The following is a 27,993-nucleotide window of genomic DNA, read 5'->3' as shown; positions in this document are numbered from 1 at the left end:
AAATTCTTTTTTAGCATCCCTTATTGTCTTCTTGCATTTCTTTTGCCAGAGTTTGTGTTCTTTTTTATTTTCTTCATTTGGACAAGACTTCCATTTTTTGAAGGAAGACATTTTGCCTCTAAGAGCTTCCTTGACTTTGCTCGTTAACCATGCTGGTATCTTCTTGGCCCTGGCGGTACCTTTTCTGATCTGCGGTATGCACTCCAGTTGAGCTTCTAATATAGTGTTTTTAAACAACTTCCAAGCATTTTCGAGTGATGTGACCCTCTGGACTTTGTTTTTCAGCTTTCTTTTTACCAATCCCCTCATTTTTGTGAAGTTTCCTCTTTTGAAGTCAAATGTGACCGTGTTGGATTTTCTTGGCAATTGGCCAGTTACATGTATGTTTAATTTAATAGCACTGTGGTCACTGCTCCCAATCGGTTCAACAACACTTACATCTTGCACCAGGTCCCGGTCCCCACTGAGGATTAAGTCCAGGGTTGCCGTCCCTCTGGTCGGTTCCATGACCAACTGGTCTAGGGAATAGTCATTTAGAATATCTAGAAACTTTGCTTCTTTGTCATGACTGGAACACATATGCAGCCAGTCTATGTCCGGGTAGTTGAAGTCACCCATTACTACCACATTTCCTAGTTTGGATGCTTCCTCAATTTCATATCTCATCTCAACGTCTCCCTGAGCATTTTGATCTGGGGGATGATAGATCGTTCCCAGTATTAAGTCCCTCCTGGGGCATGGTATCACCACCCACAACGATTCACAACGATTCACAACGATTCCAACGTGACGGATCAGGGTTTGGATTGCTCTCTGCCCCTGAATTTAATAAATCCCATCCGCTTTGCACCATTTTCCCAAAGGAATCCTGCCATAAAGCCCAGGAACGTTGGGGATCTACCATAAGACTTAAGGGCTCCTCTAGACAACCTGTCACCATTTATCTGGATTTGCTTGCACAAAGCGTACGTACAGGTCAGACTGTGTCCAGAATTTATTGAACATTTGTTCTGATTTGTTTGCAGGGAGGTTATACAACAATGGGCATTCATCCTGCGGTGTTTACCTGTCTCTCGATTAATCATTTGTTTATCATCCAATTTTTAGTGCATTTTCTATCACTTTCCAAACCACAAAAACTCTGTGTTTGTTTTCCTAAGTGGTTTTGTTGCCTCAGGTGCCAGGGCACTTAAATCTACTTTGATTACGTAAACCTAAATTTCCAGTATGCAACTGAATCTGTCCCACAAAATACTGACACTCTGGAGGTGACATGGGAAAATACTCCTTTTAAAATGCTTCCTAACGTGACTTACCTGATTATGTTGGAGATCTCTTATTTATGCCCTCAGCTGTTTCACTATATAGTTGTCATGTATGTGTGTTTTTATTATTTGATGTATGGCAGCCCTGGAAAATGCTAATTAGCATTTCAGGTGACTTATACTTTGAGCCTGGAAGGACAAATACCCACTAACTATTATGCAATGATCTGATGACCTAAACACCCTTGCTACATTTGAGTGTACCATCTATAAACACCAGCTTCCCCTGGATGCGTATTTTGACATTTGGATGGCATCTATTGATCTATATATGTAAACTAAAACGGATCTATTGACATGTAAAGGTTCTGTTAATGTGAGCTGACAGGGTTGTTTTTCTCTTCTCCCCCCCTTTTTTATTTTTATTTTTTCTTTGATGAAATTGCAATTAAAACATCAATTAAAAATTAGTATTGAAGAGAGGGGTGTAAATTTTGGAAGTAAATAAATAAACATCTTTACTGCTTCTCCCAGAATTTTTTTTCACAGCTGTCAAAATCTAACAAGCATAAATATTAGACACTGTGGGGAATAGTATTGTGGATTATGCAACATGCAGATTTGTGGATTTCAGCCGGAATCTCCTGCTACAAAAAAAAAAAGATAAAAAGGCTACTAAGTTGGGGGTATGATTTATGTAGAATTTCATTGGATTCTGGCAATGCCTTTCTGATTGGTCCCACAAAATCAGCATCATATTTGATATCCTAAAGCTCTATTCTATGTTACTTCCCAGCCACTAACTAAAGAAAACCTGGCCTATTGTTTTGTAGGTAGTGATGGCCACCAACTTGGATGGCTTCTAAAGGAGGACTAGATAAATGGAGGATAAAGGCTATCAGTAGCGAGTAGTCACGATGGGTATGTTCTCTCTTCGATGGCAGGGGCAGCATGCCGCTGAATACCAGTTGCTGGGAATCACAAGGGGGGAGAGTCACAGTCGTACTCATGTCCTGCTTACGGGCTTCCTGGAAGAGGCATCTGATTGGCCACTGTGAGAAAAGAGTACTGTAGATGGTGTGGTGTAGTGGTTAAGGTGTTGGACTGCAACCTGGGAGACCAGGGTGTGAATCCCCTCACAGCCACGAAGCTCCCTGGGTGACCTTGGGCCAGTCACTGCCTCTCAGCCTCAGAGGGAGGCAATGGCAAACCACCTCTGAATACCGCTTACCTACCATGAAAACCCTATTCAGAGGGTCTCCATAAGTCGGGAGCAACTTGACAGCAGTCCAGATGGGAGCTTTGGCCTGATCTGGCCGGGCTTTTCTTATGTTATTTTTGAAACATTAGACAAACACACCCCAAATGGGGACTGAGTCAGCAGCAGCTGGTGCCCATTCGGACTGGTGGGGCGGAAGGCAGGGAGCCCAAAAGTAGATGGAGCCATAGCCAATGAGAGGCAGAGCAAATGCACTCTAGTTTTGTTCCCATCTTCCTCTCTGCTGAGTTCTACAAGGTGAACGCTGAGACGGTCGAAGTGGAGATGGAGGCTGATAGGTAGTGCTACCCCCTAGATTGGTTGTAAGAAGGCAGGCAGGTGTGGTCTGGCAGAGGGCCCGGCAGACACAGGTTGGTGGTTAGGGATGGGAGAGAAATTCAATTTGGTTCACATTTAAAGCCAACCATATCAAATGCTCACTTTCCAAAACACGAGAACCAAAACATGGGTGTCCAAATTCGCACTGATCTGAATTGGGCAATGCTGCATATACAAAGGGGGAAAGGAACATAAAAATGAATATACTTGTGAAAATAACACACAAAAATGCATTGTATTAAGAGAACTTGCTTGCAAATGTGTACATGAGTCAAAACTGCATGGAAAATGTGTTCATTAGGAGGAATTTGCACTGAAATGCTGAAGAATTAAAAAGCTAGAGGTGGCTGCAGAATGGGATGATGGGAGCTGCAGTCCAGCAACATATGGGGATTCAAGGTGAAGAACAGACTAAATAATAATTTGCTTGGTGCTGGACCTAAGGGCTTTCACTGACCCAAAGTTGGCTGGCATGTGGTTAATTTAATATCGTGTAAGGCCAAACAAGAGATGGATTGATTCCATAAAGGAAGCCCCAGACCTGACCTTACAAGATCTGAACAGGGTCGTTCATGACAGATGCTCTTGGAGGTCACTGATTCATAGGGTCGCCATAAGTCATAATCGACTTGAAGGCACACAACAACAACAGTCATGTGCCTTGCACACGCGCCTGAAGGCGATATTTAGGTTGTTTTTAACAGTTTTTCGTTATGTGTTTTACAATGGTTGTCACCCGCTCTGAGTGAAGGGGGGGTAATAAATTCTGATAACAATGTACAAAATGCAATTAAAACAACTAAAACACAGCAGGTTAAAAACAACAGCAGAAGATTGAAAACAACACACACACACGGTAGACATCCACGTCCTATTCACCCAGCTGGGAAGGCTTTAAACAAATTAAAACCGGAAACTGAGCACATGTGTGTCACTCTACCCTTTTCCTATCGCTGTGGTGCCTGGCTCCCCTTTCTCGGACAACCTTTCACAGTCGCTAAGACAACGACCGGAAGTGGCGTCTTCGGCGGCGGCGGAAGTGACGCGATCGAGGGGAAGTTTCTTAGCGGAGCGGAGAAGAAGGAGGTGGCGGCCTGGATAGGGTCGTCTGAGCCATGTCAGCGGGGAGCGCGGGGCAGCGAGAACATGGGGCCTCGGGAGGGTGAGGAGGCCACGACGGTGCTGGCGGGATAGGGCCGAGGCTTGGGCCCGAGCGGGCAACAGCGGGAGAGGCGAGGCGGGGAAGGGAAACTTGTGGTGGAAGAAGCGGGGAAAGGGAAGAGAGAGGCCTGGCAGAGGAGTACTTGTGGGGATAGGCCCTGCTAGGGATCTTTTGCCTCTTTGGATGTTGCTGGACTACAACTCCCAGCAGCCAGCCGTGGCCAGTGATCAGGGATGACGGAAGTTGTACCTCAGCAACATCTGGAGGCCCAGAAGTTACCTACCCTTAGACTAGGTGGTCGTGAGAGGATTCGCGATTTGGATGGGGAAGTGATCTTACCTGAGGGTAGCATATAAGGTTTTTATTGTATCCCTGACATTTTGTTTTAATCCTTACAACAACCCTGCGAGGTAGGGCCTACCTGTGAGGTAGGGTGTCAAACCTGTGGCTCTTCGGATGTTGTTGGACTGCAACTCTGATCAGCCTCAACCGGCATGGCCCGATGGTTTGGGATGATGGGAGTTGTAGGCCAGGGACATTTGGAAGGCTGCAAGTTCCCCACCCTTGGAGTAGCGGTGGGAGGCTTCATGGTTTGTGTGGGAAAGTAAGGAATGATCTTAGTTTGTGGTAGCCTATAAGGTTCTCTTTACGCCCTGATATTTTGCTTTATGCCTCACAGCAATCCTGTGAGGTGGGATTTTAAGACGGGTGGTGATATGAGTTGTGGAATTCCTGGTCACTTATGGCTATTAGGCAAGTTGTCAAATGCAAAGCTGGTTTTCTTAGATGTGAGGGGAATGCACTCTGTGCATGCCCATAAGGCCACCTTCTACCACCTTGTTGTTTCAGAGGTTTAGCCATGTTAGGAACATTGGGCACTGCCTGGTACCAAGGCAGAGATCAAGGCTGCTCACAATAATAAATAACAATAAAATAAAGGTATTTTTGATCCAGCACAGTATTGTCTACTCTGATTGGCAGGAAATGTTGGGATTTTAATAGGAGATGTCAGGGATTTCATTTCTGCATATAAAGTGCATGCTTACCACTGGGCTACGGGATTTCTAGATTAATTTGTATGAGGGTGGAAACCCCCCCCCATCACTGAATGGTGTTAAGTGGCACATTTTACAGACTTAATGAATTGTAGTGTGGGCTTGCCTCACTTGTTGGTTTGATGATGTGCCTTACCTGTGTGCTGAGAGATTATGCTACAAATCTTGTTTTGGAGTCTGTTTGACCATGAACTCAGAAGGTGATCTAGGCCCGCCACTCTCATTTAACTTTAGTCCTCTGTCTGCATTATGGGGAAAATAAGTGACCCGCCTTCTAGGGTTGTTATAAGGATTACAAGAAGTGAATGAATCTGAAGTGCTTTGAACGTGGATAAGGCAAATGCTATGTTGTTAAAGTAGTATTGTAAGGTTCCAGAACATTTGGTATAGAATGAGTTTATAAATGACACAAATAAATATTAAAAGGAAAATTCTTTGTTCCAATTTTGCTTTAGCTTCAAGTTAATGAGGCTGCCATTCTCTCATTCTGAGTCGCAGCTCAGTGGCCTAACATCGTCTTTGTGTGCTGAAGTTCTCAGTTCAATATTTTGCTTCTCCCAGTTTAAAATAAACTTGGGTAGAATAAAAGCCCCCTGCGTCATATCCTGGAGAGCAAATACAATTACTTGTTAAAATTTCTGTCCTGCCTTTCCTCCATGGAGGTGGTCTTCTTCCCCCGTCCTCATTTTGTCTTCACAACCCCTCTGTGTTGGGCTGAGTGTGTGTGTGTCTGGCCTGTTGTCCCAGTGGACGTCATGACTGAGTGGGGATTTGAACATACGTTTCCCTGATTTTAGTCCATCATTACACCATAGCAGTTTTACCCATCAGAGTGGACTGTATTTGGACCTATGGGCTGTTTCTGTATAGGGGATGTGCTTTATGTCCCACATTCAGTCTCCTGTTGAAAGGATCTTGGGTAGCAGAGAGACCCAGAGTTTGAATTTGCCTGAGAGCTCCTGCCAGTCAAATCATACAGCACTGGGCTGGATACACCAATGATCTGGCTTGGTTTAAGGCTAGTGTGGGGATGATTTAATTAATGAATTAAAAGCATTTATATGACACTATTTCGAAAATCTAATTTACTAGAAGCTGCCTACCCTCCCTGTCGTTGTGGTGCTGCCTCCCGCCACAGACATGTCAAAAGGCTTGAGCATCTTTCAGAAGCGTTGTTTAGACCTAATTTGCGGGGCTTGAATTAGGATGGATACAAATTGTCTAAGATGAAGCCTTATTCCAGGGATGGTCCTCCTGCTGTCGTTGGGACTACAACTCCCATCTGCCCCAGCCAACATGGATAATGCCCGGGAGTGATGAGAGTTATAGTCCAGCAATAGCTGGAGGGCTAAAGGTTCCCCACCCCTTTCATTCTGTATTTTGGCCTGCATTAAGCTTACAAGCAGGTCCAGATAACGGCTGGACTACAACCCCCATCGATTCTGACAATGGGACATACCGGCTGGGGCTGATGGGATCTGGGAGTCCAACAGCATCTCGTGGGCCACAAGTTCCCCACCCCTATGGGATGCGGGAGGCTGTAAATCTACCTGAATAAATAAGTCCTGTCTTAGGCTGCAATCCAATATACACTTAACTGGGAGTAAGTCCCACTGAACCCAATGGAGCTTACTTCTGAGTAAACATGTATTGGATTGCATCCTTATTCTCTAAGGCTGCTATTGTTATTGGGACAGCATACGTAATGTGCTTTTGAGCTGTTGAAATGTGTTAGGAATGCTAAGAATTGTATCTATGCTAGTCCTACTCAGAGTAGACCTGTTGAAATTGATGGATATGAGTAACCTAGGTCCATTAATTTTAATGGGACTACTGGGAATAAAACTTAGCTGGATGCAACCCTAAGACTTAATGGTGTTGAGCGAGGAGGTTGACAAGCATGCAGCCACTCTGAAGGAATCTGAAGGTTTCTCAATACATTTCTTTTCCAGGCGGCGCAGCAAATGGGACCAGCCGGGCCCATCTCCGGCTCTCTTCCTCCTTCCTGCAACTACTCCTGTGGCGGGCCGCCCCGTCCAGGGCAGCGGAGACAGTGTATCTGGGATGTCAGGGTCTGAGGGCTCAGCGGCGCCTCTGGGAGCTCTGGATGCAGCCGCTGCAGTAGCAGCCAAAATCAATGCCATGTTAATGGCCAAAGGGAAGCTGAAACCGGCAGCGAATGCAGCAGACAAGGTCAGTGACCGGCGAGGCAAAGGCATTGGAAGAGAGAGCTATAATTGTCAAAACAAAAAAAACCCTTCACTCTTGTGATGGCTGAGAGAAGCAAACTCTGCATACATAATACATACTCTGGTATGATTGAGAAGAGATTCTAGCTCTCCTCTGTGTGACAGCTTTTCAGGTATTTGATAGAGGAGGGCCAGAATCTCTTCTCAATCATCCCAGAGTGCAGGACATGGAATAATGGGCTCAAGTTACAGGAAGCCAGATTTCGGCTGAACATCACGAAAAACTTCCTAACTGTTAGAGCGGTACAACAATGGAACCAACACTCAATGATGAACTTGGCCTCATTAATTTCTGTGGGTCTGCTCTGAGTAAAAGCTTTCTTGGACACACAGTCCATTGTGTCGGTGCTGCCCTCGGGTTGTAATGGTGGTTCTGCGATGGTGCTGCCTTTTTGTTTGTCCACTCGCTTTTTTGTATGTATCGCGTTCAAAGTGGTTTACATTTTTTAAAAAAGACAATATAGCAACAGGAAGATGAGCAGATCTGCAGCAGGAGACCACGAGCCACAAATTTTGACATAAAAATAGTTCAAAATGAGTTCATATCCAGCAGCACCAAATAGACAATGGCCCCATCTGCGCTATACATTTAAAGCACTAGGATACCCCTTTAAACAGTCATGGCTTCCCCCCCCCCAAAGTATCCTGGGAACTAGTTTGTGAAGGGTGCTGAGAGTTGTTAGGAGACCCCTATTCCCCTCGCACAGCTACAGTTCCCAGAGTGGTCTCATAATCAGTCCCTCTTCCCAGGGAACTATTGTCTTCCAGAGCTGGCTGTGTGCATGGGATGAGGCTGGAGGAGTGACTGCTGCCAGAAAAACATACAGGGGGCTTACATCCCTATCCCCTGATGCTCGAGAATGAGTCAGTTTCTGGGGCTTTGGAGGAAGCGAGGCCATCCAAGACAGTTGAGCTCTGGGGACATTTTTAAGCAGATAATTACATTAAAAGGGTTGTCTGGAGCATGTGAAAGGGGCCCCCGCACTCTGCTGTGGGTCACTTCAAGCCTGGAGTTGGCCCTGTGCGTGAGCCGTGAACATGCACGATGCCTGAACTGCAGTGTAAAATTAAGGCTGTAAGCAGGGACCGAAAAGCCAGCCAGGCTTGTCCTAGCTGCCTCATCCTCTCACAGACAAGGAAAGCACTCCGTTGCCACTGGACTTCTGAACAATCTACGTTGGTAGAATGGAATCCATCATCCCAGACTCTCTGCTGTCAGATAAAGTGACCGGAGGCAGAGGGAGGGGGATTTAAGCTTATCAGTGATCATTTCCCCTTCTCTTTGGATCGTCTGGATCAATAAATGGGGCTCTAGGTTGTATTCAGCTACGTCCTACTTGGATTCAAGAGACCTATTAAAATTAACAAACCCAAGTTAGTAATGTCTGTTCTCTTCAGTGGGTCTGCTCTGAGTAAAGCTAGTGTTGAATACCACCCTCTGCTTCTTAGCCCATGGGGAACTTCAGGCCTGGGGGCCAAGTGCAATCCTTCAAGCCTCTATATCTGGCTCTTGGGGCTCTCCCCAGCCCACACACTCCCTTACTGGCCCTGTCTCCCAACCTCCTTGAGTGTTTTTACCTGGCCGGAATGCGCCCTTGAACTCCAACCATGTGTCTTGCTTGCCCGGATGGAGACAAGTGTGTGTAGAAACTAGCCTAGTGTACAATGGCAAAATCTGCTTCAGTGCCCTGGCCACAGTTCGTGTGTGACCTCCCCCCCTGAAGGTTGCCCAGATGGGAATCAGGCTGGAAAAGACTCCTTACCCCTGATCTATGCGTTAGAAAGGCACCAAGAATGCTGTCTCTGTGTCTGGACTCCAGTTTCCGTTCTTGAATTCCTTCTGATCTGTTAACAGCTTCAGGCTCCTGGAAAAGGCCCGGCTGCAAGCAAAAGCAAAGATGATCTTGTCGTAGCAGAAGTGGAAATAAATGACGTGCCCCTGACATGCCGAAACCTGCTGACGAGAGGGCAGACGCAGGATGAGGTCTGGCACTGTTTGCGGCCGGTTCCAGGCCTGCTTTCAAAGGAGAACTATGGGTGTAAAACGTTACATTCTGAAGCTCATTTACGTGTCTCATTGATAGCTATTAAGCAAAGTCTTGGAGGGATAGCTATTAATTAGCTATTGCCCACCTTAGCTAAATGGAACCTCCAGAATCGGTGTGCATCTGAATAAAGGCACTGAGGACAAATGGCAAGCAGTGCAGGGGAGGGAGAGGGAGACTGCTGCCCTGATGTCCTGCTTGTGGACTTTCCTCAGGCATCTGGCTGGACACTGTAGGTTACAGGATGTTGGACTGTTTATTGCCTTCTGCATCTGTATCCCACCTTTCCTTCAAGGAGCTTAAAGTGATGCACAGGGTTCTCCCCCTTTCCTTTTTATCCTCGCAGCAACCATGCGAGGTAGGTTAGTCTGAGATGTGGTGACTGCCCAAAGGTCACCCAGTGAGTGTCATGGCGGAGTTGGTATTTGAACCCTGGTCCCCCAGGTCCCCCAGGTCCAGGCCTTTAACCGCTATACCACCACTATCACCAGCAGCTGTCATCCTGACTAGATGAGCCTTTGGCCTGATGCAGCAGGGTGTTGATTACATTGCCTCATCAGAGCTTTTTCCTCCATATCTGCAGATAAGTAGGCTGAGTGGTGCAGCAGTCTCAACTCGGGGGAGGTACATGACCGCGGAAGAGAAAGCAAAAGTCGGACCAGGGTGTGTATGTCGTTGAGTTTCCTTCTCACTCGCTCCGCAGCAGGGCTTCCCAAACTGTGGTCCTGGAGTTTAATTCGGGTGGTCCGCGGCATGCCTGCGTTAGATATCCAGGTTGATTTTTAACTGTATCATTTTTGCTTCTCTTATTTCTAATATTGTACTGCAATTTGAATTCTATGGGATGCAAATCATAAAACAATAAAATACAATATGGAAATAATAGAAGCAGTACAAAGACAGTTAAAGATCATGCAGCATTTGGACACAGGGTGTTACGCAGCAGGCAGAAAAATAATAAGGGGTCTACCAAGACCCACATCAACTTTCAAGAGGTACATAGGAGAAAAGGTTTGGGAACCAGTGCTCTGCAAGAGTAAAAACTTTGCAGACTGTCCCTGTTGAGATCATATTTTAACAGTGTGATTCTAAATGCCTGGCCTGGAATTGTCCCATGGTTTTCTTAAAAAGTCAGAAATGCTGTTTGCAGACCAGTCCTGTGCATGTTTGCTCATGTACAACAGTAATACAAGTTCCGTAAGTAAATCGGGCAAAGATATCTTTATAGAGGTGCGTACTGTTTATTGGGTGGGGGAAATGGATCACGCAAGCAACAAGCACCCCCCGTCACTCTGCCACCATTACCATTCCTCAGTATACAAGGCAGAGGATAACTCCCCCCCTGGGGGTCCCATTTAGTGGGTGGAGGGGGGGGTGGAACTGCTAAATGTTAAGGGTGGAAGGGCATCACCATTAGAGTTCCCGCAAGTGTAACGTTTTATCCCCTAGCTAAAATGTATATCTAGAGTGCCAGTGACGTTGACTGCCTCCAGCGGAGAACTTTTGTTTCAGTTAAAATATATATAGTATGTAAACTGTGTTTTGCAGAGATCGTCCGTTGTACTTGCATGTCCAGGGGCAGACACGAGAACTGGTGGATAGTAAGTAAGCTCTTGATTACTGTTAATCGCCTTATGCATCCTGGACAGAGTATGTTAGCTGACTCACTTGACTATATTAGGCACAGTTGTTGTTATTGTTATTATTATTAATTAGTTTTGTTAGTCGCTTGTTACCCAAAGGTTTCCAAGCAACCTACAGCAATGTTAAAAACAAAAATAAAAACATCATACTATGGAAACAAAGCAATCAAGCAACAACACCTCTCTCCCACGCAGCAACAGGAAGCTTCGGCAGCACACTGATAACAGACAATATCATTCTCCAATGTCCCATTGTGCTTCTCTGCCATACTGTGTCAATAATGATGACTGCAATCGAATAACCAGCTGATGAGCACCATGTGTGTGAAATTGTATAATAATGATGATTTATTACCCGCCTTTCACCCTAAGGTCCCAGGGCGGGTCACAGCAATTTAAAATACAACATTAGAAACAAATTACAAGAATAAGGTGTGTCCTAAAAATATACGTCTCAAGTGTCGAAGGCAAGGGTAAAGAGGTGCACCTTTAGCATAAGATGAAAACCTGACAATGAAATCCCCTACATGGTTTTCTGTGGAACCAGTGTCCCTTTACATAAAATGAAAGCCGTTACCTGATTTTTGCCTTCCAGGAGCTGTAAACCGAATCAAAGAAATCATTACTAATGGTGTTGTAAAAGCCGCTACTGGATCCAGTCCAACCTTCAATGGAGCTACAGTTACCGTCTACCACCAGCCTGCCCCCATCACTCAGCTGCCTCCAGCGGTTGGCCAGAAGCCTTCCTTCCAGTCAGGAGGAGTACGTATTGGCTGAATCCGTGTAATTTTTTTGCTTACATTTCCGTATGACTTTGTACCTGCTGATCATGGAACTCTCCAGTCGGATCTTTCACGTCCGGTCAGTTTGATGCCTGTACCTAGAGGATTAAGAAGGCAGAGCCTGTTAAGTAGGGCTTTGCCGATACCATCCTCTTAGAGAAACAGGATGGAGAGAGGGGTCCAGCTTGCAGAAAGAGCGGAGACCTCACTGTGCCATCGGACAAAGAGGGGTAGCCAACATGGTGCCTTCCAGGTGATGCTGGATGCCAACGCCCATCAGACCCAGCCAGCATGGTCAGAGATGGTGGGAGCTCTAGCCCAATAACACTGGAAGGGCCATGGCTTCCCCATCCCTGCAGTACAGAGTGCTCCTCTTCAGGTTACTCCATTCCATTCTCCCACCCAATATAGATAATCTTTGTCTTTGGTTCCTTTTGTGACAGCCTGGTACTGCCTGCGCTGACTGTCAGTGGCTCCCCAGTGCTTGAGGCTGGCAGCCTCTCCCAGCCCTACCTGGAAGTGCCTTTGGGGATTGAACCTGCAGCCTTCTGCATGCAGAGCAGATGCTCTACCGCTGCGGTTTGGCCTTTCTCCAATAGGAAACTTCCTTATACCGAGTCAGAGCATTGGTCCACCTGGCTCAGTACTGTCTGCACTGACTGGCAGCGGCTCTCCAGGGTTTCAGGCAGGAGTTTCTCCCAGCCTTACCTGGAGATGCCTTTGGGGATTGCACCTGGGAGTTTTTGGGTGCAAAGCAGGAGCTCCAGCATTGTGTCTTTCCCTGGAACAAGGGGGGGTAGTAGCCGGTCATTTTGAGAGAGACCGACCTCTAGCCCATCACCACTCCTTTCTGCTTCTGGTGTCAAACGCAAAACCTAAGGGTGTCTATCTACTTACAGATGCACTACGTCCAGGACAAGTTGTTTGTTGGCTTGGAACATGCTGTACCTACCTTCAACGTAAAGGAGAAAGTCGAAGGCCCGGGCTGCTCCTACTTGCAACATATCCAGATTGAGACCGGTGCCAAGGTGTTCCTCCGGGGGAAGGGCTCCGGGTGCATTGAACCCGCCTCTGGCCGAGAAGCCTTTGAGCCGATGTACATTTACATTAGGTAGGGAATTCGCGTTGGGAGCTGATGGCTTGGTCATGGGGGAGGAATAGCATTTGTGCTGACCTAAATGTAAAGTTTCAGTATTCTATTGACTAACTAACTAGTTTTATTTTATTTGTTAAATTTATAATCCGCTCGTCCTCCCACAAGGAGCCCAGGGCAGCAAACAAAAACACTCAAAGCACTTTAAAACACCTTAAAAACAAAAGACTTTAAAACACATTAAAACAAATCATCTTTAAAAAACAACTTTAAAAACATCTTTAAAAGCCATTGCAGCACAGTTCAAGGCTGGGATAAGGCCTCTACTTAAAAGGCTTGTTAAAAGAAGGAGGTCTTCAATAGGAGCTGAAAATATAACAGAGATGGTGCCTGTCTAATATTGAAGGGGAGGGGATTCCAAAGGGTTGGTGCCACCACACCAAAGGTCCGCTTCCTATGTTGTGTGGAGCGGACCTCCTGATAAGATGGTACATAAGGGGTAAGACGATCTTTCAGGTATCCTGGTCTTAAGCTGTGTAGCGCTTTGTCACCCAAACTAGAACCTTGAACATGGTCCCAAAGCTAGTGGGCAGCCAGCGCAATTCTTTCAGCAACGGGGTAACGTGTTGGCGATACCTTGCCCCAGTGAGTAGTCGCAGCGCCATATTTTGCACCAGCTGCAGCTTCCGGACCAATCTCAAGGGCAGCCCCACATAGAGCGCATTACAGTAATCCAGCTTGGAGGTTACCAGTAGTTATGAATTTTGATCAGCTTAATATAGCGGTGGGCAGGAAGTATGTCAGGGTTTCCAGTAGATTTCTGAGTGAAGTAGATGAGAAAAGACTTTTGACTCCTTAATTGCTTAATTACGGAGGAAGGAAAGAGAAATGGTGGCAAGCCGCACCAGGGGAGTGATAACCTGTTGTACCTTGTGTATCCTATTGTAAACCGCTTTGAGATCTTTTAGATAGTAAGCGGTCTATAAATGGAAATAATAATATAATAATATATATATATTAACAATGGCAAAAAAGAGAGACTCTTCCCTCTATTTCAAAATTATGTTGCTGAAATGAAGAAAGCTGGGGGAGTGGATCTTTGTGTAAAAGGACATTGAGCATAGCTTAGTTAAGTTTTTGTACTCAAAACAAGTTCCTGGGCTTTGAATTCTCAAATTCCAAGTGTGTATCTCCAGTTGGTGGATCCTGGAGTTCTAGTAAAAAACAAAAACGATCCCTCAAGCATTAGGTCTGCCCACCCCTGAGTTAATGCGTAATTGCATTCAAAGCAAATCAGGTGCTCCCAATGAAATAGGGCAGCAGATTTTTTTTTAAAAAAGGTGAGATTTATTTATAATAGAAATACTATAAAATCTGCAGGTTGCCGGCCACTATCTTGGAAGTGCTCCCTTCCCTTCTCACACATCGGGGGGAGTGACTCTCTTAAGATCGGGGATGGGAAACCTCTGGTCCTCTAGATGTTGCTAGACTCCAGCTCCCGCGCTTAGTGTGGCCGATGGTCAGGAATGATGGGAGTTGTAGTCCAGCAACATTCAGAAAGTCCCACCCTTACCTAAGATGGTGCCACCTGTGGCACGTGTATGCATTATCTAAAGCCAAGTATGCTTTTTTAAACTTTGAAATTATCCTTTATTAACGTGCAAACTTGCGTAAGTTTAATTGATATGTGACTTAGGCGGGCTGCTTTAAGCTGGCAACCGTTATGCAGACTGACGAAAGGCACTACAAGGCATGCCGTTCTGCTTTTGTTCCCCATACCAAAGGAACTCAGGAAGCCGTTCAGTGGGAAAAGCAGCCTTGTCAACAAATTGCATCTTTGTGGGTTTTCCACCGAAATTTGACGGCATGGTATGTGCGTGGTTGTGTTCTTTTTTCTTCCAGCCATCCAAAACCAGAAGGCCTTGCTGCTGCCAAAAAGCTTTGTGAGAACCTGTTACAAACAGTAAGTAATCCTTAAGCAATTTTTTTGATACCCTTACACAAATCACGTGAAGCATTCATCCCTCCCTTTGTGCGTGTGAGTGTCCAAATGCTGTTTTAAAAGTGTCACCTCTCTCGGCAACATTTTACATTGTGATTATTTGTGAGAAAGCCACTTATTGAAAAGTTGAGTTGGGGCAGGGAGATATTCAAAGGTGCACAGTGAGCATCAGAGGGATGAGCTTTTGCTGAGGAGAACACAGGTGCTTCCCTGCATGCTTTAATTGGTTCAGGAGGCAGCAGGTAGACTAGGGATGGGGAATCTGTATAGTCCAACATCATCCGGAGGTGGACATCTCCCACCATTCCTGAACATTGGTCATGCTGGTGGGGGCTGATGGGAGTCAGATCTAAAAACTAAGAAATGCTTAGGTACTGTCAAGTGCGGCAGCTTGCAATTTCATCTCCGATACTGTGCATTAATATGATTGTTAGAGATAATAATAAAAAAGGCCTCCATACACAAGGGTGTAGTCGTCTAGTGTCTTGGGGAGGCTTGTTTTAAACCCCTTTTCTGGGAGCAGCTACGTCCCTATGTCTTCAGCATCCTATGAACCAATCAGTGTGTGAGCCACTGATAAGAATCTTCTAACATGCTTCCTTGTCCCTTATTGCTGATTGGAGACAGTCGGAGTGAAAGGAGGTGAGTCAGCCACTGAGAAGGCTCTTCACAGTAGCTAACACACTCCCCTTTCACACTGATTGGCTCCTAGGAACATCTGCTGTTGTGGAAGAAGGCACATGTGGGAAGGATTGGGGAGTGTAGAGATGATGACAAGGAGTAAGCAAGTGCTTGGGGGGGGCATGGCATGTCTATCATGAAGGGACCTGCACTTCTGAATTTGTCACTACACTACTGTTCATACATCAAACTTCTGTAAATATAGCACGCAGGACAATATTACGTGCCAAGTTCACAGATCAACATTGTCAATGTCCTACAAGTAGTGAACTGAGTTCACGCTTGATAAAATGCATATGCTTCAGTTGTTTCCAAAGCGTTTGGGTTCCTCCCGACAAATAAATCCAAATGGTCTTCCTGTTCAAAATGTAACAATAATGTTGCATCTCTTGTGAGGGGTAGGGCCTGCAGCAGTGCATGTACAGCAGAGCCAGAGAGCTGGTGGCCCTCCAGATGTTTCTGGAGTCCATCTCTGGCCATTGGCCATGCTGGCTGGGGCTGATGGGAGTCGGAGTCCAACACAGGTCCCCCCCCTTTGCAATAAATAAAGTGTGCAGGTGATCCGCCCACTTGTACCTCCCCTTCGTTGTGGCAGCCCTGATGTCCCAGTGGTAACATGAGCTGCTCTTAGGAACTCCCCCTTAGGGCCAGCGCCTAGCTCAGTGGCAGATCATCTGCCTTGCACACAGAAGGTCCTGAGTGCAGTCCTTGACGTCTTCAGGCGGGGCTGGGAAAGACTCCCTGCTACCTGAAATGCTGGAGAGCCGCTGCCAGTCAGTGTCAACAATACTGAGCAGATGGACCAGCAGTCTGACTCAGTAGGAATCAGCTTCCTCTGTTTTGCTAATTCAGACCAACAAGTTGCTCGTTGCTGTTTGCAAGCTGTCTTTATAATTCTGTTGCTTCTCTTAGTAAAGTGGATTGTTCTTAGGAACTGGAATTGATTGCTGAAACCAGTTATTGGTGATTGTGCTAGTTTTGAGTAATCCTTTGTCTTGTTTAGTGGCCTTTATTTTGTTTTTGGAGGATGTGAAGAGGATTGCTCAATGCAGCCTCCCCCAACCAGGTTCCCTCCAAATGTTTTGTACCACAGCTGCCATCATCCCCTGACCATTGGCCATGCTGGCCATGGCTGATGGGGAGTCTTGAGTCCCTCAGCTTCTGGAGGACCACAGGTTCCCCAGCCCTGATACCAGTGAAACCCCCTCCGTACCCCAGCCAGTGTAACACAGGCTCCCACCTGCAGCGTTGACTGGGCAGTAGACCAACTCTGCTCATAAGGAATGCAACAGTTTGCCTACAGCTAGGTTTATCTAACCATGGCCTTCCAGTCTCCCTGTTAGAACAGATGATTTGCGTGGGCATTCTTTCTTGAAACGGAAGTATCTGATTCTGCTTGATCTTTCCAAGGTTCATGCCGAATACTCACAATTTGTGAACCAGATAACTACAGCAGTGCCCATAACAGGTGAGTATCGACAGTGTTTACTTTATTTTCGTGGTTCAGCTGGGGAGGGCGGATGAAAGAAGTAAGCCAGGGACCTCACGGGAAAGATGTCGTTACGAAAGCCAGGAGTGGAGAAACGTTTTCAGCCTTCGGGGGTGGCCTGCGTGCCGATGGTGGGTGATGTCCGAGACAAGGGTGGTGGCCAGGGCTAGTCTTCCTCAAAGTAGACATGGGGAACGCCACCTCCAGTCTCAGGTGGTACAGTCCTTTCAACCAGCGCAAGGCTGTACCGTCTCTTCCTCGCATCGTCATGCTCCATGTAACCTGTATCCAGGGGCAAGACCCGCAAGCGGGCTGAATCTGCAGTGGTTGTGGCATGTGCGGATAAAATGGGGAGAGAGAGCCGCATGTCTTGCCCTGAGCTCTTTGGAGGAAAGGAATGATGTGATATGTTTTTGTAAAAAATGTAATGCCATCATCAATATTTCCCCCATATCCTTAAGAATTTTAAAACTCAGAGTTCCCCCCACCCATTTTTAATTTTTTAAAAATGATTCCCGATATTCTGAAGTATATCTCGGTCACCTAGGTAAGAACCACATGTCTGATGATTTTAACTGTCTTTGTATATGCAATTGTTTTATATGGGTTGTTATTGTATTGTGAAATCACCTCAAGATGCTTCTGAGGAAGTGATTAATCAATGAAATAATTCTTTCCTTCCCATCCCAACACAAGGGTTTGCGCAGCCTGCAGCTTTAACAACTATCCCCCCTCAGCCGCCATATTATCCCCCCAATGGCTTCCAGGCGGGCTACCCTGTGGTGCCACCCCCGCAACAGCCGGTTCAACCTCCTTACGGGGTCCCAGGCATCGTGCCTCCTGCTGTTCCGTTGGCGCCAGGAGTGTTGGCACTACCCACAGGAGTCCCACCTGTGCCCACCCAGTACCCGATTACACAAGTGCAGCCTCCCGCTAGCACGGGCCAGGTAAGACAGAATGTCATTTGATGAGTGGCAAGGAGGGTGCCTAGGAATGTCGAGGGCAGGCAACCTTTCAAACAGAAGATGAGGGGAATGCTTGCTTAAACAGGCGTGCCTTCAAGAGCTGGCAGAACGTCAGTGTTGATTCGGCCTCTCGTCTCTCAGCAGGGGTGGGGAGGCATGGATAGTTCTTCCCTTAAAAGGAGGAAGAATATATCTTGGGGACTGAATGAGAACTCATTATATTTCACTTCTTAATTAAAAAAAAACCAAGTTCATGTGCTGCAGTCGTGATGCATTGCTCCATTCTGTCAGGGGCGGGGAGAACCTTGCCAGTTGTGGGCAGGGGACGGGCATGCTGCTTGTTCACAACGAACCACGATACGCAGGAAAGTGTGGCTTATTAAGTGGTCGGTCCTCTTTCATTGCTCAAATTACAGGGGAATGGCATGTGTGTGTGTGTGTGTGCGCATGCACATCCTTGGACCACCGCACACCTCTAAAAATGTGGTTTAGGGGCCATATTACAATAGATAACAACCCTCTCCCATTGCCTCTAATTTGAGCACCGATTGTTAGAAAGAAGCAGTCAGGCAGCACAGGAGAGATCCTCGTCGGGGTGGGGTGAACGTGGTCACATCTACAAGGAAAGCCTGAGCAAATAAAGCCATGCAGAGCTAGAGACCAGACTGCCGTCCGCAGACACAAATGTCAACACATGTAGAAAGAGTCAGGGGGGGGGAGGGGGAGTTTGGCGGTCATGGTGGGGCTTTGAATAGAGAGGGTGCGGGATGAATCATGACCCCCTATAAACAGCAGCAAAGGGTGCCCATCACAAAGGCAGGAGGATTGTCCCCTCCCCCTTGCAATTCTGTACTGGATTTTAAATTGGTTTTTTTATACATGAAATTGTTTATACACGTGAATGTTTTTACATAAGCTATTAGGGCTGGGTGTTTTTATTGTTAAATAGCTTTCAGATGTTTCATAGGAAGCGATTCATAAATGGAATGAAATGCATTATTATTATTATTATTATTATTATTAATGGTGACAATAATAAACTTATATGCAGTTTATATGCCAATTGGCTCCATCATTTGTTTTTATTTTATGTTTAATCATATTGCATTACCACCTTGGCCGTTGCTGCCCTGGGCTTCTTTTGGGAGGAAGGGGCTGGATAGAAATTTAATTAATAATATCTAAATAATGGGTTGTATTCAACCAAGTCCTACTCAGAGTAGTCCCATTGAAATTAAGTCGTGCAGTGGGTCTGCTGTGAGTAGGACTGGTATTCAGTACCACCCAGTGAAAATAATTCACACATTAGTTTTCCTATCCGGCGTCTGTTGCCGTTCTCTGGTTTTTTGTTTTAATCTATTTTAAAACATCCCACAATGCTTTTCCCTTTCCCCCTTTTTCTTTTTTACTGTGTGGTTTCTAGATGCCACTGAGCACCCCTTTCCTTCCTGCTGCCCCTGTAAAGACAACCTTGCCGGCCAGCACGCAGCTGCCAGTGCAGCACCAACCCCAGGCGGGCCAGAAGAGGCGCTTCACCGAAGAGCTACCGGATGAGCGGGAGTCTGGGCTGCTGGGATACCAGGTGGAGTGACTCACTGCCATTATACTGCCACCCCCCATCCCTCTTTCCCTTTGCCAGAGCCGATTCCACCCCTCTGCTTTTGGGATATTTAAAAGCCTGCAGTTCAGATACCATAGCTGGCGGCGTTCCTTATTTCCCTATAAAATTTGCTTGCCATCAGGTGGGCCTTGAAGTTCTCTGTCAGTTCCGCCTGAACAAAGCACCGTGGTGATGGTTAGTTTTGGGGGCGTCAGTGGACTAATCTCTGGCCCAAACTTACCTTTGTTTCTTCAGAGCAGCCCTCCCCAGCCAGGGGCCCTGCAGAAGTAGTTGGACTACACCTTCCATCATTCCCGACAATTGGCCTCGCTGGCTGGGGCTGGTGAGAACTGGAGTGCCAGCAACATGTGGAGGGCACCAGGTTGGAGGAAGCTGCTTTAGAGTCGATGGGTTGTATTCGACTAACTTTTACTCATGGTGGCAATGGAGGAGCGGGGAATTCCGTCCCTCTTCCACAACCTGCTCAACGCGCCCGCACGGATGTCCTTGTTGCCTCTGCCTGCCTGGCTAGAGAGCAATTACAAATCTGGGCGATGTATTCTTTCAAATGCTTGAGTTCCATTCCCTCCTCGAGCTGACCTCAAGAGAGGCCTTGCTTAGATCAGAGTTCCCAAACTGCGGTCCGCAAGCATGTCCACATCAAACACTCGTGTTGATTTTTCATTGTGTTTTTATTGCTTCTTTTATTTCTCATGCTCGTGCCTCCTGGGCGCCAAGGGCCTGCTAAAGATCACCCCACAGGGAGTGGCTCAGGGGTTATGTGCCCTGCCACCTGTGCAGCCGTGGACAAGCTGCAGAGTCCCAAGGAGCCCAGTTGCCCCCCAGCTGGCAGCTGCAGACAAGGCAGGGGCTGGCTTGTGCAGCTGTGGCAAGCTGAGCAGGCCAGAGCCACCTGGGGAGGACTAGCCGCAGAGGGAGGCCATGGTAAACCCCCTCTGAATACAGCTTACCATTACTATTCATAGGGTAGCCATAAGTCGGGATCAACTTGAAGGCAGTCCATTTTCCATTTTGAGGCTTTGTGGTGGTGATTGAGGGTGGGGTGTTTTTTTCCCCCGTCAAGCTTTAAAGTTAATTGATACCTCATTACAATTTTTTTCCTGTCTTTTGTTCCACCTCAAATAGGTAAACTAGCCTTGCAAATAAGTCAATACAAGTTACTAGCCTGTCTGCCTGCACGTGGGAGGGGCCATAGTTAAATAGTAGAGCACATTCATTTGAATGGAGAAGGTCTGAGGTTCAGTCCCTTGGGATTCCAAGTCAGAATGATCAGATAGGGAGCGATGGGGAAGACCTTTCTCTACCTGAGATAGCCCGGAGAGCAGCTGCTGGTTAGAGCAGATAGTACTGGCCTGATGGGCAAATGGCCCTGGTATAAGGTACCTTCCTCTGTTCACCTTCTCAGGTGACTCATTTGCAACATACGGACAGTTTGAAAGGAGAAGCAAAAGGAACCAACTAGGATTTCTAACTTGCCTGGGAGCTATTCTTACTTGCCACATATGACCAGGCTATTACAACAACTATTACAAGGGCGGTGTAAAAAAGCTATTAACTTTTAAACCCCTCAAGGACTTTGTAATAATCCTGTATGTAGGAAAAACAGGTGTTGTTTACAAAACAAAACACCAACCGCTCTTCCTTAGGAAGAGATCTAAGTATTCCACACGTTTGAATTCAGATTTGGATAGGAGAACGAGTTTATTTATTTCTAAAAGTATTTATAAGGAATACAAAATAACTGGCTGCTCAAGAGACATTTTTGAACAACTGTATAGGCCTATCGGTATTAAAAATGTCTTCAAGGGAGTTGGAATAGTATAATAGAAAATTGCTGTAAGTTGAGGTGTCTCCCCCCCCTCCCCCAACCTCACCTTGGCTGTGAAGTCACTCTATCTGCTTGGCAAGCTGCAGTTTGCTCGGCCTCAGTTTTCCTATCTGCAGTACAGAAATAATAGCCCAGGCCTACCTTTCAGGACTTTTGAAAGGATAGCTGAGAGTATCTTGAGCCAAGATACACTACAACAGTGCTCCCTGGCAGATTTAGCATTGGTGTGTCGCAGGGTTTCCAGTTCAGTACATGCAAACGCACAATGTTCAGAGGCCCAGAAAAGAAATGGAAACCTAGCGTGTGTGCGTGTAGAGGAAAGAGACGGGGGCCTCCTGCAAGTTTTCATTAAGGAGCTGATCGCTTGTGTCATAGTTTTAGATTTGCTAATGCTGCTGTGTTTTTCTGCTCATAGCATGGACCCATTCATATGACTAATTTAGGTACAGGCTTCTCCAGTCAGACGGAGATGGACGGAACGGGTTCGAAGCCGGCAAGTTCCTCAGGAAAGGAGAGAGAGAGGGACAGGTACGTTGGGGCCGATGGCTCATGCTTTGCTCTGGTACCATCTTGAGTGGGGACTGCAACAAAATGTTGCGGTGTGGAAGTGCTCCTTATGCCCTACCGTTGGGCAACGTGAGACAGCTGGTTTGGGGGTGTCTTGAAAAGGGAGGGGGAAGTGTAGACCCTACTGAGCAAGATAGACCCAATGGTCTGGCTCAGTATAAGGCAGCTTTCTGTAGGTTGTATCCAACCAAGTTAAGAGTAGACCTATGAAATGAATGGACCCAAGTTAGGCCTCATCTGCAGTATACATTTAAAGCAGTATTCATACCACCTTAAGCAGTCATGGCTTCCCCCCAAAAGGAATCCTGGGAAATATAGTTTGTTAAGGGTGCTGAGAGTTGTTAGGAGGCCTGTTTTCCTCACAGAGCTACCATTCCCAGAGTTCCCCAGGTGGATGGATGGACAGTTAAACCACTCTGGCTCTGTGAGGGGAATAGGAGTCTCCCAAACAACTCTCAGCAAGCCTAGCAAACGACACTTCCCAGGATTCCCATCCATGACTCTTTAAAGTGGTGTATAAGTGCTTTACTCATATAATGTAGATGGGCCCCCTAATAATGGCTATTAATTTCAGTGGGTTTCAGTAGGACTCATGCTGGATAGAATCCCAAGTTATTCTGAATCTGGGTGAACAGAAAGATCTTTGTGTCATGCCGAAAGGCCTGCAAGGGTGATGCTCAGGGAAGCTGGGTGGGCTGGGCCACTACCCGAGTGGCCTGGACCACTCCCAAAAATAGCCTCTCTGGGAGGGCTGGGCCACTTCTCAAAAAAGCCTCCCTTTTCCTGGTGGTTGTGTGCCTCACCTTGTTTTGTGGGAGCCCTTGGAGCAGGGCCTGTGAAGAGGGTCTGGAAAGGTTCAGGCTCCCCAAGGCACATTGGGGAGGCACACCTGTCTTTCAGGTAACCTGGTCCCAAGCAAACAAATCACAAATGGGGAGAGTTGCTGTTGTGCTCAGGTCTTGCTTGCGGGGTTCTCCAAAGAGGTATCTGGTTGGCCATTGTGAGAAAAGGATGCTGGATTAGATTGGGCTCAGCCTGATTCTTACGCCATCATTTTATTTTATTTTTAACAGGATTAATATGTAGCACTCAGTCATCAAAACCTCTTAACTGGTTTGCATAAAATATACGTGAAAAATACTGTGATAAAATAGGATGTTAAAAACAAGTTGACCTCAAATATAAATAAATATAATCAGCAGTTTTAAAAAATAAACATATATAATACGTTTCGGAAAGTTGTTTCTTTGCTATGCATTTTGACACCTCTTAAAATATCTTAGCCAAAGTTTGCATGATAGTTCCTCAGCTCAAGGATCAGGTTTTCATCTCTGTTTGGATATAGCTGGAGGCCATTTTAAAATTAAGATGGTGGACTGAACCTATGAAAACTAGATTGCTTTTAATCACTGATTTCAAAACTGCACTGATTTTTTGCTTTCTTAGAATTCCCGGGCAATGCCAGTCACAAGGCTGCTAGTTATAGGATAAAATTACATATTAAGATGCATCTCAAACTGACACAACTGACTACACTTGTCTAAACAAAGTTTTAAGCAAGAACCGAAACAAGACAATACCGATATTTAAGGCTTTAAAGGTTAAAACCAGCCATGTAAATTGGATTAAATGAGCTTGAAGGGCTTCCTGTTAAGCAGGCTTTCTCTCTCTGTCTCTGAACAGGCAGCTGATGCCTCCACCGTCTTTACCAGTGACCGGAATGAAGGCAGAGCCTGACGACCGGAACGGGTCCTTAGCTGGTGGCAATGGTGAGCGTGCGCTGCTGGGAGGCATGGCATGTGGTAGCATTCCATCCCCTCCGGGCTCTGCTGAGCGCAGGCGGGGCTAGCGAAGTTTAGACTGCCCTTCCTGATGTCACCTCCCGGTGCTAAGCTCTTGTGTACACAACTCACTTCACTTCCCTGTCCTCTGAGATCCCGAGTTCCTTTGTGAGCGAGGAAAACTGAAGCAAAAAAGGTACAGTTTGTCTCTTGACACTTGCCTTTTTTGGGTGGACTAAAAGCCTGGGGGTGTTGCATTTTTTTTAAAAAAAAATAGGCATCTCAAGTACATTTATCCCAGGACCTGGAGTTCTGAGAAGCGCTGTGGGCGAGTTTCCTTCCCGTTCCCATAATGTACATCTCCACAGAGAGAAGCCAGCTTTGTCAGGAGACAATTCTGCCTCCAGTCTTTTGCTCCCCTGCTGGGCCCTTGCCTCCCAGGTCTTTCACGACCACCTGTCTCTCTCCCATGCATGCTACTCTGTGGACACCAGTAGAGGCTGGTCCCTTAGGGCGAGTGGAGCACTGCCCCACCCCGCTCAGTCTGCCCCCCAGCCAACTTCTACCTGCTTGCCTCCTTACAGTCTAAGGGGTGCCACTGGCTGTCAGGTTCCTCCTTAGAGTTGCCTTTGTGGAATTCATCAGGGAGGAGGGTGGGGAGAACACCCGGTTTAGTTGGCTGCACCCACCACCGGCTCCGGCTCCGCTGCTTTCAGCCTCCTTGCCTTCCCCCCTAGCAGCCCCTGTGGGCACCAGCCTCCACTGGTGGACGTCATTTAAAAAAGAAGATCACCACATATGAACAGTTAGCATTTAGAGCATGGCGCCCAGGCTTGTGTGCGTGGGCCAGAGGGCAGATTAAGGAGTGATGGCTGCTGCACTGAGTGGACGAGGAATTAAAACCAAGGAAAGGTTCCTGCACTGCATCCAGAAGGAGCCCCTGCCTGAAATTCCGGAGAGGCACTGCTAGTCAGCCTTGACAGTCATGACCTGGATGGGGCAACGTTCTGACTCTTGCTCAGGCACCTTCCTTGTTCCTTGTTTGAATCAGCCTTTCATTTAGAACCAAGAGGACTGGCATCTTCTTTTATTTTTAGGGGAAGGGGCTGTAACTCGGTGGTAGAGCATCCTCTTTGCATGCAGAAGGTCCCAGGTTCAATCCCCAATGGCATCTCTAGGTAGGGCTGGGAGAGAGCCCTCTCTGAAACCCTGGAGAGCCGTTGCTGTCAGCCAGTGCAGGGAGTGTTGCGCTAGAAGGACCAATGGTCTGACTCAGGAAGCAGCTTCCTATGTTCCCAAGGAGAATGAGGAAGCTGTAAGCCATCTACGTCCCATTCAGGTCAGGAGGGTTGGTCAAATAGCAGTACCTTCACCCAGCTGTGCTTGTGTCTGCTATTCTTGGACTTCATGTTTTCCCTGTGAGCAAAAAGAAAATAGTGGCTCCTTTTTAGAATTAGTCTAGGTTTTTTTCCCCCCTTTCCCCCCGATCTGTGCCCTCAGCATCTTTGGATCTTCCTAGTTATGGCTGCAGTCCCTTTGTGGGTTCCCCCCCCCTTCCACCTCCTTCACTTCACATAGAATCATAGAGTTGGAAGGGGCCTCTAAGGCCATCAAGTCCACCCCCCTGCTCAATGCAGGAATCCAAGTGAAAGCATACCTGACAGGTGGCTGACCAGCTGTCATTGCATCAGACTCCTCCCCCCCCGATTCCCTCAGCAATTATGCCCCAGAAAAGTAGAACTCTGCATCCCGAGCAGGAAACGTAGGTCTGCGATGCCAACTGAAGCTCTTCATGTATGCTTGGTTGATTTCCACTCCCCAGTTTGATGTTGAACTTGGCTTTCCTGCTGGTGGGACACTGAACCTGAATTTGACCCTTCTAATTGGGAGACAGAAAGTTACCCCCCCCTTTTTTTCCCCCCTTTAAAAGCTGTAGTTGGACTCTCCCTCCCCCCCTCCCGGCCGCCTTTTAAAACGTGTATTCTTTAACGGTGAATTGCAACCCTCTTGCCTCGTTTTGCTAACTTGACTTTTTTTTTGTCTTTTTTGTGTTTTTCTTTTTTTTTCTCTTTCTCTCTCTCTCTCTCTCTCTCTCCTGTGTTCTCTTACATGGTTCTGACGGATCACTTGCACCGTTTGCTGATCCCATGTTGCCTGACCCTCCTACCCGGGGTGACCGTTGGCTCTGTGACCTCAAAATGGTGTCCGACTAACTTTTTTTTTTTTAAATAATGTCTTATTTGAATTAACATGTTTTGGGGGGATTTTTTTACCTCTCTCTTTTTTTCCCTGTTCTGGGGTGGGATGTCTCTTTTTTTCCCCCTTTCTTCTTTAGATCATCCAGCTAAGAAGATGAAAACCGGCGAAAAGGGTTTTGGCCTGGTAGCTTACACCGGCGACTCTTCAGACGAAGAAGATGACCACGGTGGTCACAAAACCGCAAGTAGCTACTCACAGACGTGGAGTTTAGGATACCAGTACCCTTCATCACAGCAACGGGCGAAGCAACAGATGCCATTCTGGATGGCGCCTTAGCTGCCAGCCTCCACCCCCTTACACCCTGTCGTCTCTCTCAAGCAATAACGCATGTATATTATCAAAGAATCTCTGCAGAACGTACAACATCCCCGATCTTTTTGCAGAAGCTTCTGAGATGCAGTATGGCCCTTTACATGCTGGGCTCTGGTTCCCCCCCCCTTTTTTTTTCCTTAAGAAAACCTTGCTATTTCTGCGGTGGACTCATCCATCAAAGCAACTTTAAAGCCACAGCTTATTGGAATACAATCGCAGATAACAGTGTTGACGTTCCACTCGCAGGGAATGTCTCTTTCCTTCTCCCTTTTTACTCCAGCCTGTCAGCTTTATCATGCGCCTGTTCTTGGCTTCGACAAAGAAGCCAGCCAGTCAAGGTCACAACTTAAACCCTGCTGCTGTTCTGCTTGTATTTTATAACTGGATTTTACTTTTTTGTGTGTGATGCTTGGACTTCTGAGTAGGAGTTGGGTTGGGTTGGGGAGGGGAAACCTTTGCCAGAAAAGCTGTTCCTTAGAATCACCTTCTTTAACATCCATTTCTCTTGGGTCTTTTTATTTTTGCTTAAAATTTCGAGATGCCGTTTTCCTGACTCCAGGCATAATGGGCTATGTTCTCAGAACAGTTTTTGGCAAGCAGGTACATTATTGTTGTTGCCGTCTCTCCTTCAGTTGGCCAAGTTACATTAGTCGGGGAACACATAAAACTGTTGTTTTGCCCCCCGGCAGGATTTAGGAAGTGTTCAATCTCAGAATCAGTCCTCTTTTAGTTTGTTTTCCCCCCAATCTAGTCATAACTTGGATCTCTGACCAGTTACTTCTGCTGCGACGGCATTGATACAATCTCGTTCTGTTCCAAAACTCTAGCTCCAACCAAACTTTTGCTTTGTGGCTGTCTCACTGATAAGAGATGTGTTGAGCTTGTGTCTTTGGCTGCTGGTGGCATGCTGTCATGGCTGAAGAGGAAAGCAAACCAACTTGTGGGATTGTTTTATGGAGACTCAAAACTGTGGAGGGCTGTTCTCTAGGCCCATTAGGCTGCTATCAAGCAAATACTTTTGCACAGTCAAGCGTGCAGTGGAAGACTGGGGGAACACTATTGACCCTAATTTTTTTCGCTCTCTTGTGTTCAAACGGAAAGTAAAAGCTTGAAGTATTGGAATAAGTGTCGGGGCATTTTTCCACAGAAATGATCTGGCGGGCTTGCTTTCTCCTGGGGAAAAAACAACCCCCACCATCCAACCAACCACACTATTCTCTGATTTTTCTATATGTTGTAAATAAATTCAACCATAATTTCGTGATAAATGTACAAATAATTCTACTTGCTTCCTCGCCGGGCTCCTGTTTTTGTTTGGAAGTCAGCCTTGGGACTGTGAACAAAAAGCCAGCCTTGCACTATTCGCTCTGCTGAGTAAATTTGTGTCTTAAGAAAGGACTTGTGTTCTCCATGGAGGATAATTGCTCCATGGCTGTCCAGCTGCCTCTTGAATGCCTCCAGTGTTGGAGAGCCCACTACCTCTCTGGAACCAATTACCTAGAGAGGTAGTGAGCTCTCCGACACTGGAGGCATTCAAGAGGCAGCTGGACCACCATCTGTTGGGAATGCTTTGATTTGGATTCTTGCATTGAGCAGG

The 27,993-nt window shown here is 46.6% G+C and overlaps 1 protein-coding gene and 1 non-coding gene across 4 annotated transcripts; both read left to right on the top strand.

Moving 5' to 3' along the window:
- The first annotated feature begins 377 nt into the window (after positions 1–377).
- Positions 378–27,680, top strand: KHDC4 (KH domain containing 4, pre-mRNA splicing factor). 3 transcript variants are annotated; one of them, XR_009760076.1, is made up of 14 exons: positions 378–4,024; positions 7,032–7,272; positions 9,184–9,312; positions 9,957–10,036; positions 10,922–10,974; positions 11,612–11,778; positions 12,698–12,909; positions 14,794–14,854; positions 16,985–17,042; positions 17,760–18,010; positions 19,452–19,610; positions 21,921–22,005; positions 23,728–23,813; positions 26,161–26,173. XR_009760076.1 is itself a non-coding variant. In XM_061606666.1 (14 exons), the coding sequence occupies exons 1-14, from the start codon at positions 3,978–3,980 to the stop codon at positions 26,358–26,360; spliced, it is 1,848 nt and encodes a 615-aa protein (XP_061462650.1). In that variant the 5' UTR covers positions 380–3,977; the 3' UTR covers positions 26,361–27,680. The 3 variants fall into 3 exon arrangements, 2 of the variants coding, with proteins under 2 accessions (XP_061462650.1, XP_061462649.1); XM_061606666.1 differs by having other exon boundaries at positions 380–4,024; positions 21,893–22,005; positions 26,170–27,680; XM_061606665.1 differs by having other exon boundaries at positions 381–4,024; positions 21,893–22,005; positions 26,161–27,680.
- On the top strand, positions 11,896–12,024 carry LOC133375270 (small Cajal body-specific RNA 4). Its single transcript, XR_009760125.1, has one exon. It is a non-coding gene; the product is annotated as a small Cajal body-specific RNA 4 (non-coding RNA).
- Positions 27,681–27,993: the final 313 nt, after the last annotated feature.

This window comes from Rhineura floridana, chromosome 22 (genome assembly GCF_030035675.1).
Source record: "Rhineura floridana isolate rRhiFlo1 chromosome 22, rRhiFlo1.hap2, whole genome shotgun sequence".
NCBI classification, from domain to species: Eukaryota; Metazoa; Chordata; class Lepidosauria; order Squamata; family Rhineuridae; genus Rhineura; species Rhineura floridana.
This window is presented reverse-complemented; position numbering and strand designations above follow the sequence as displayed.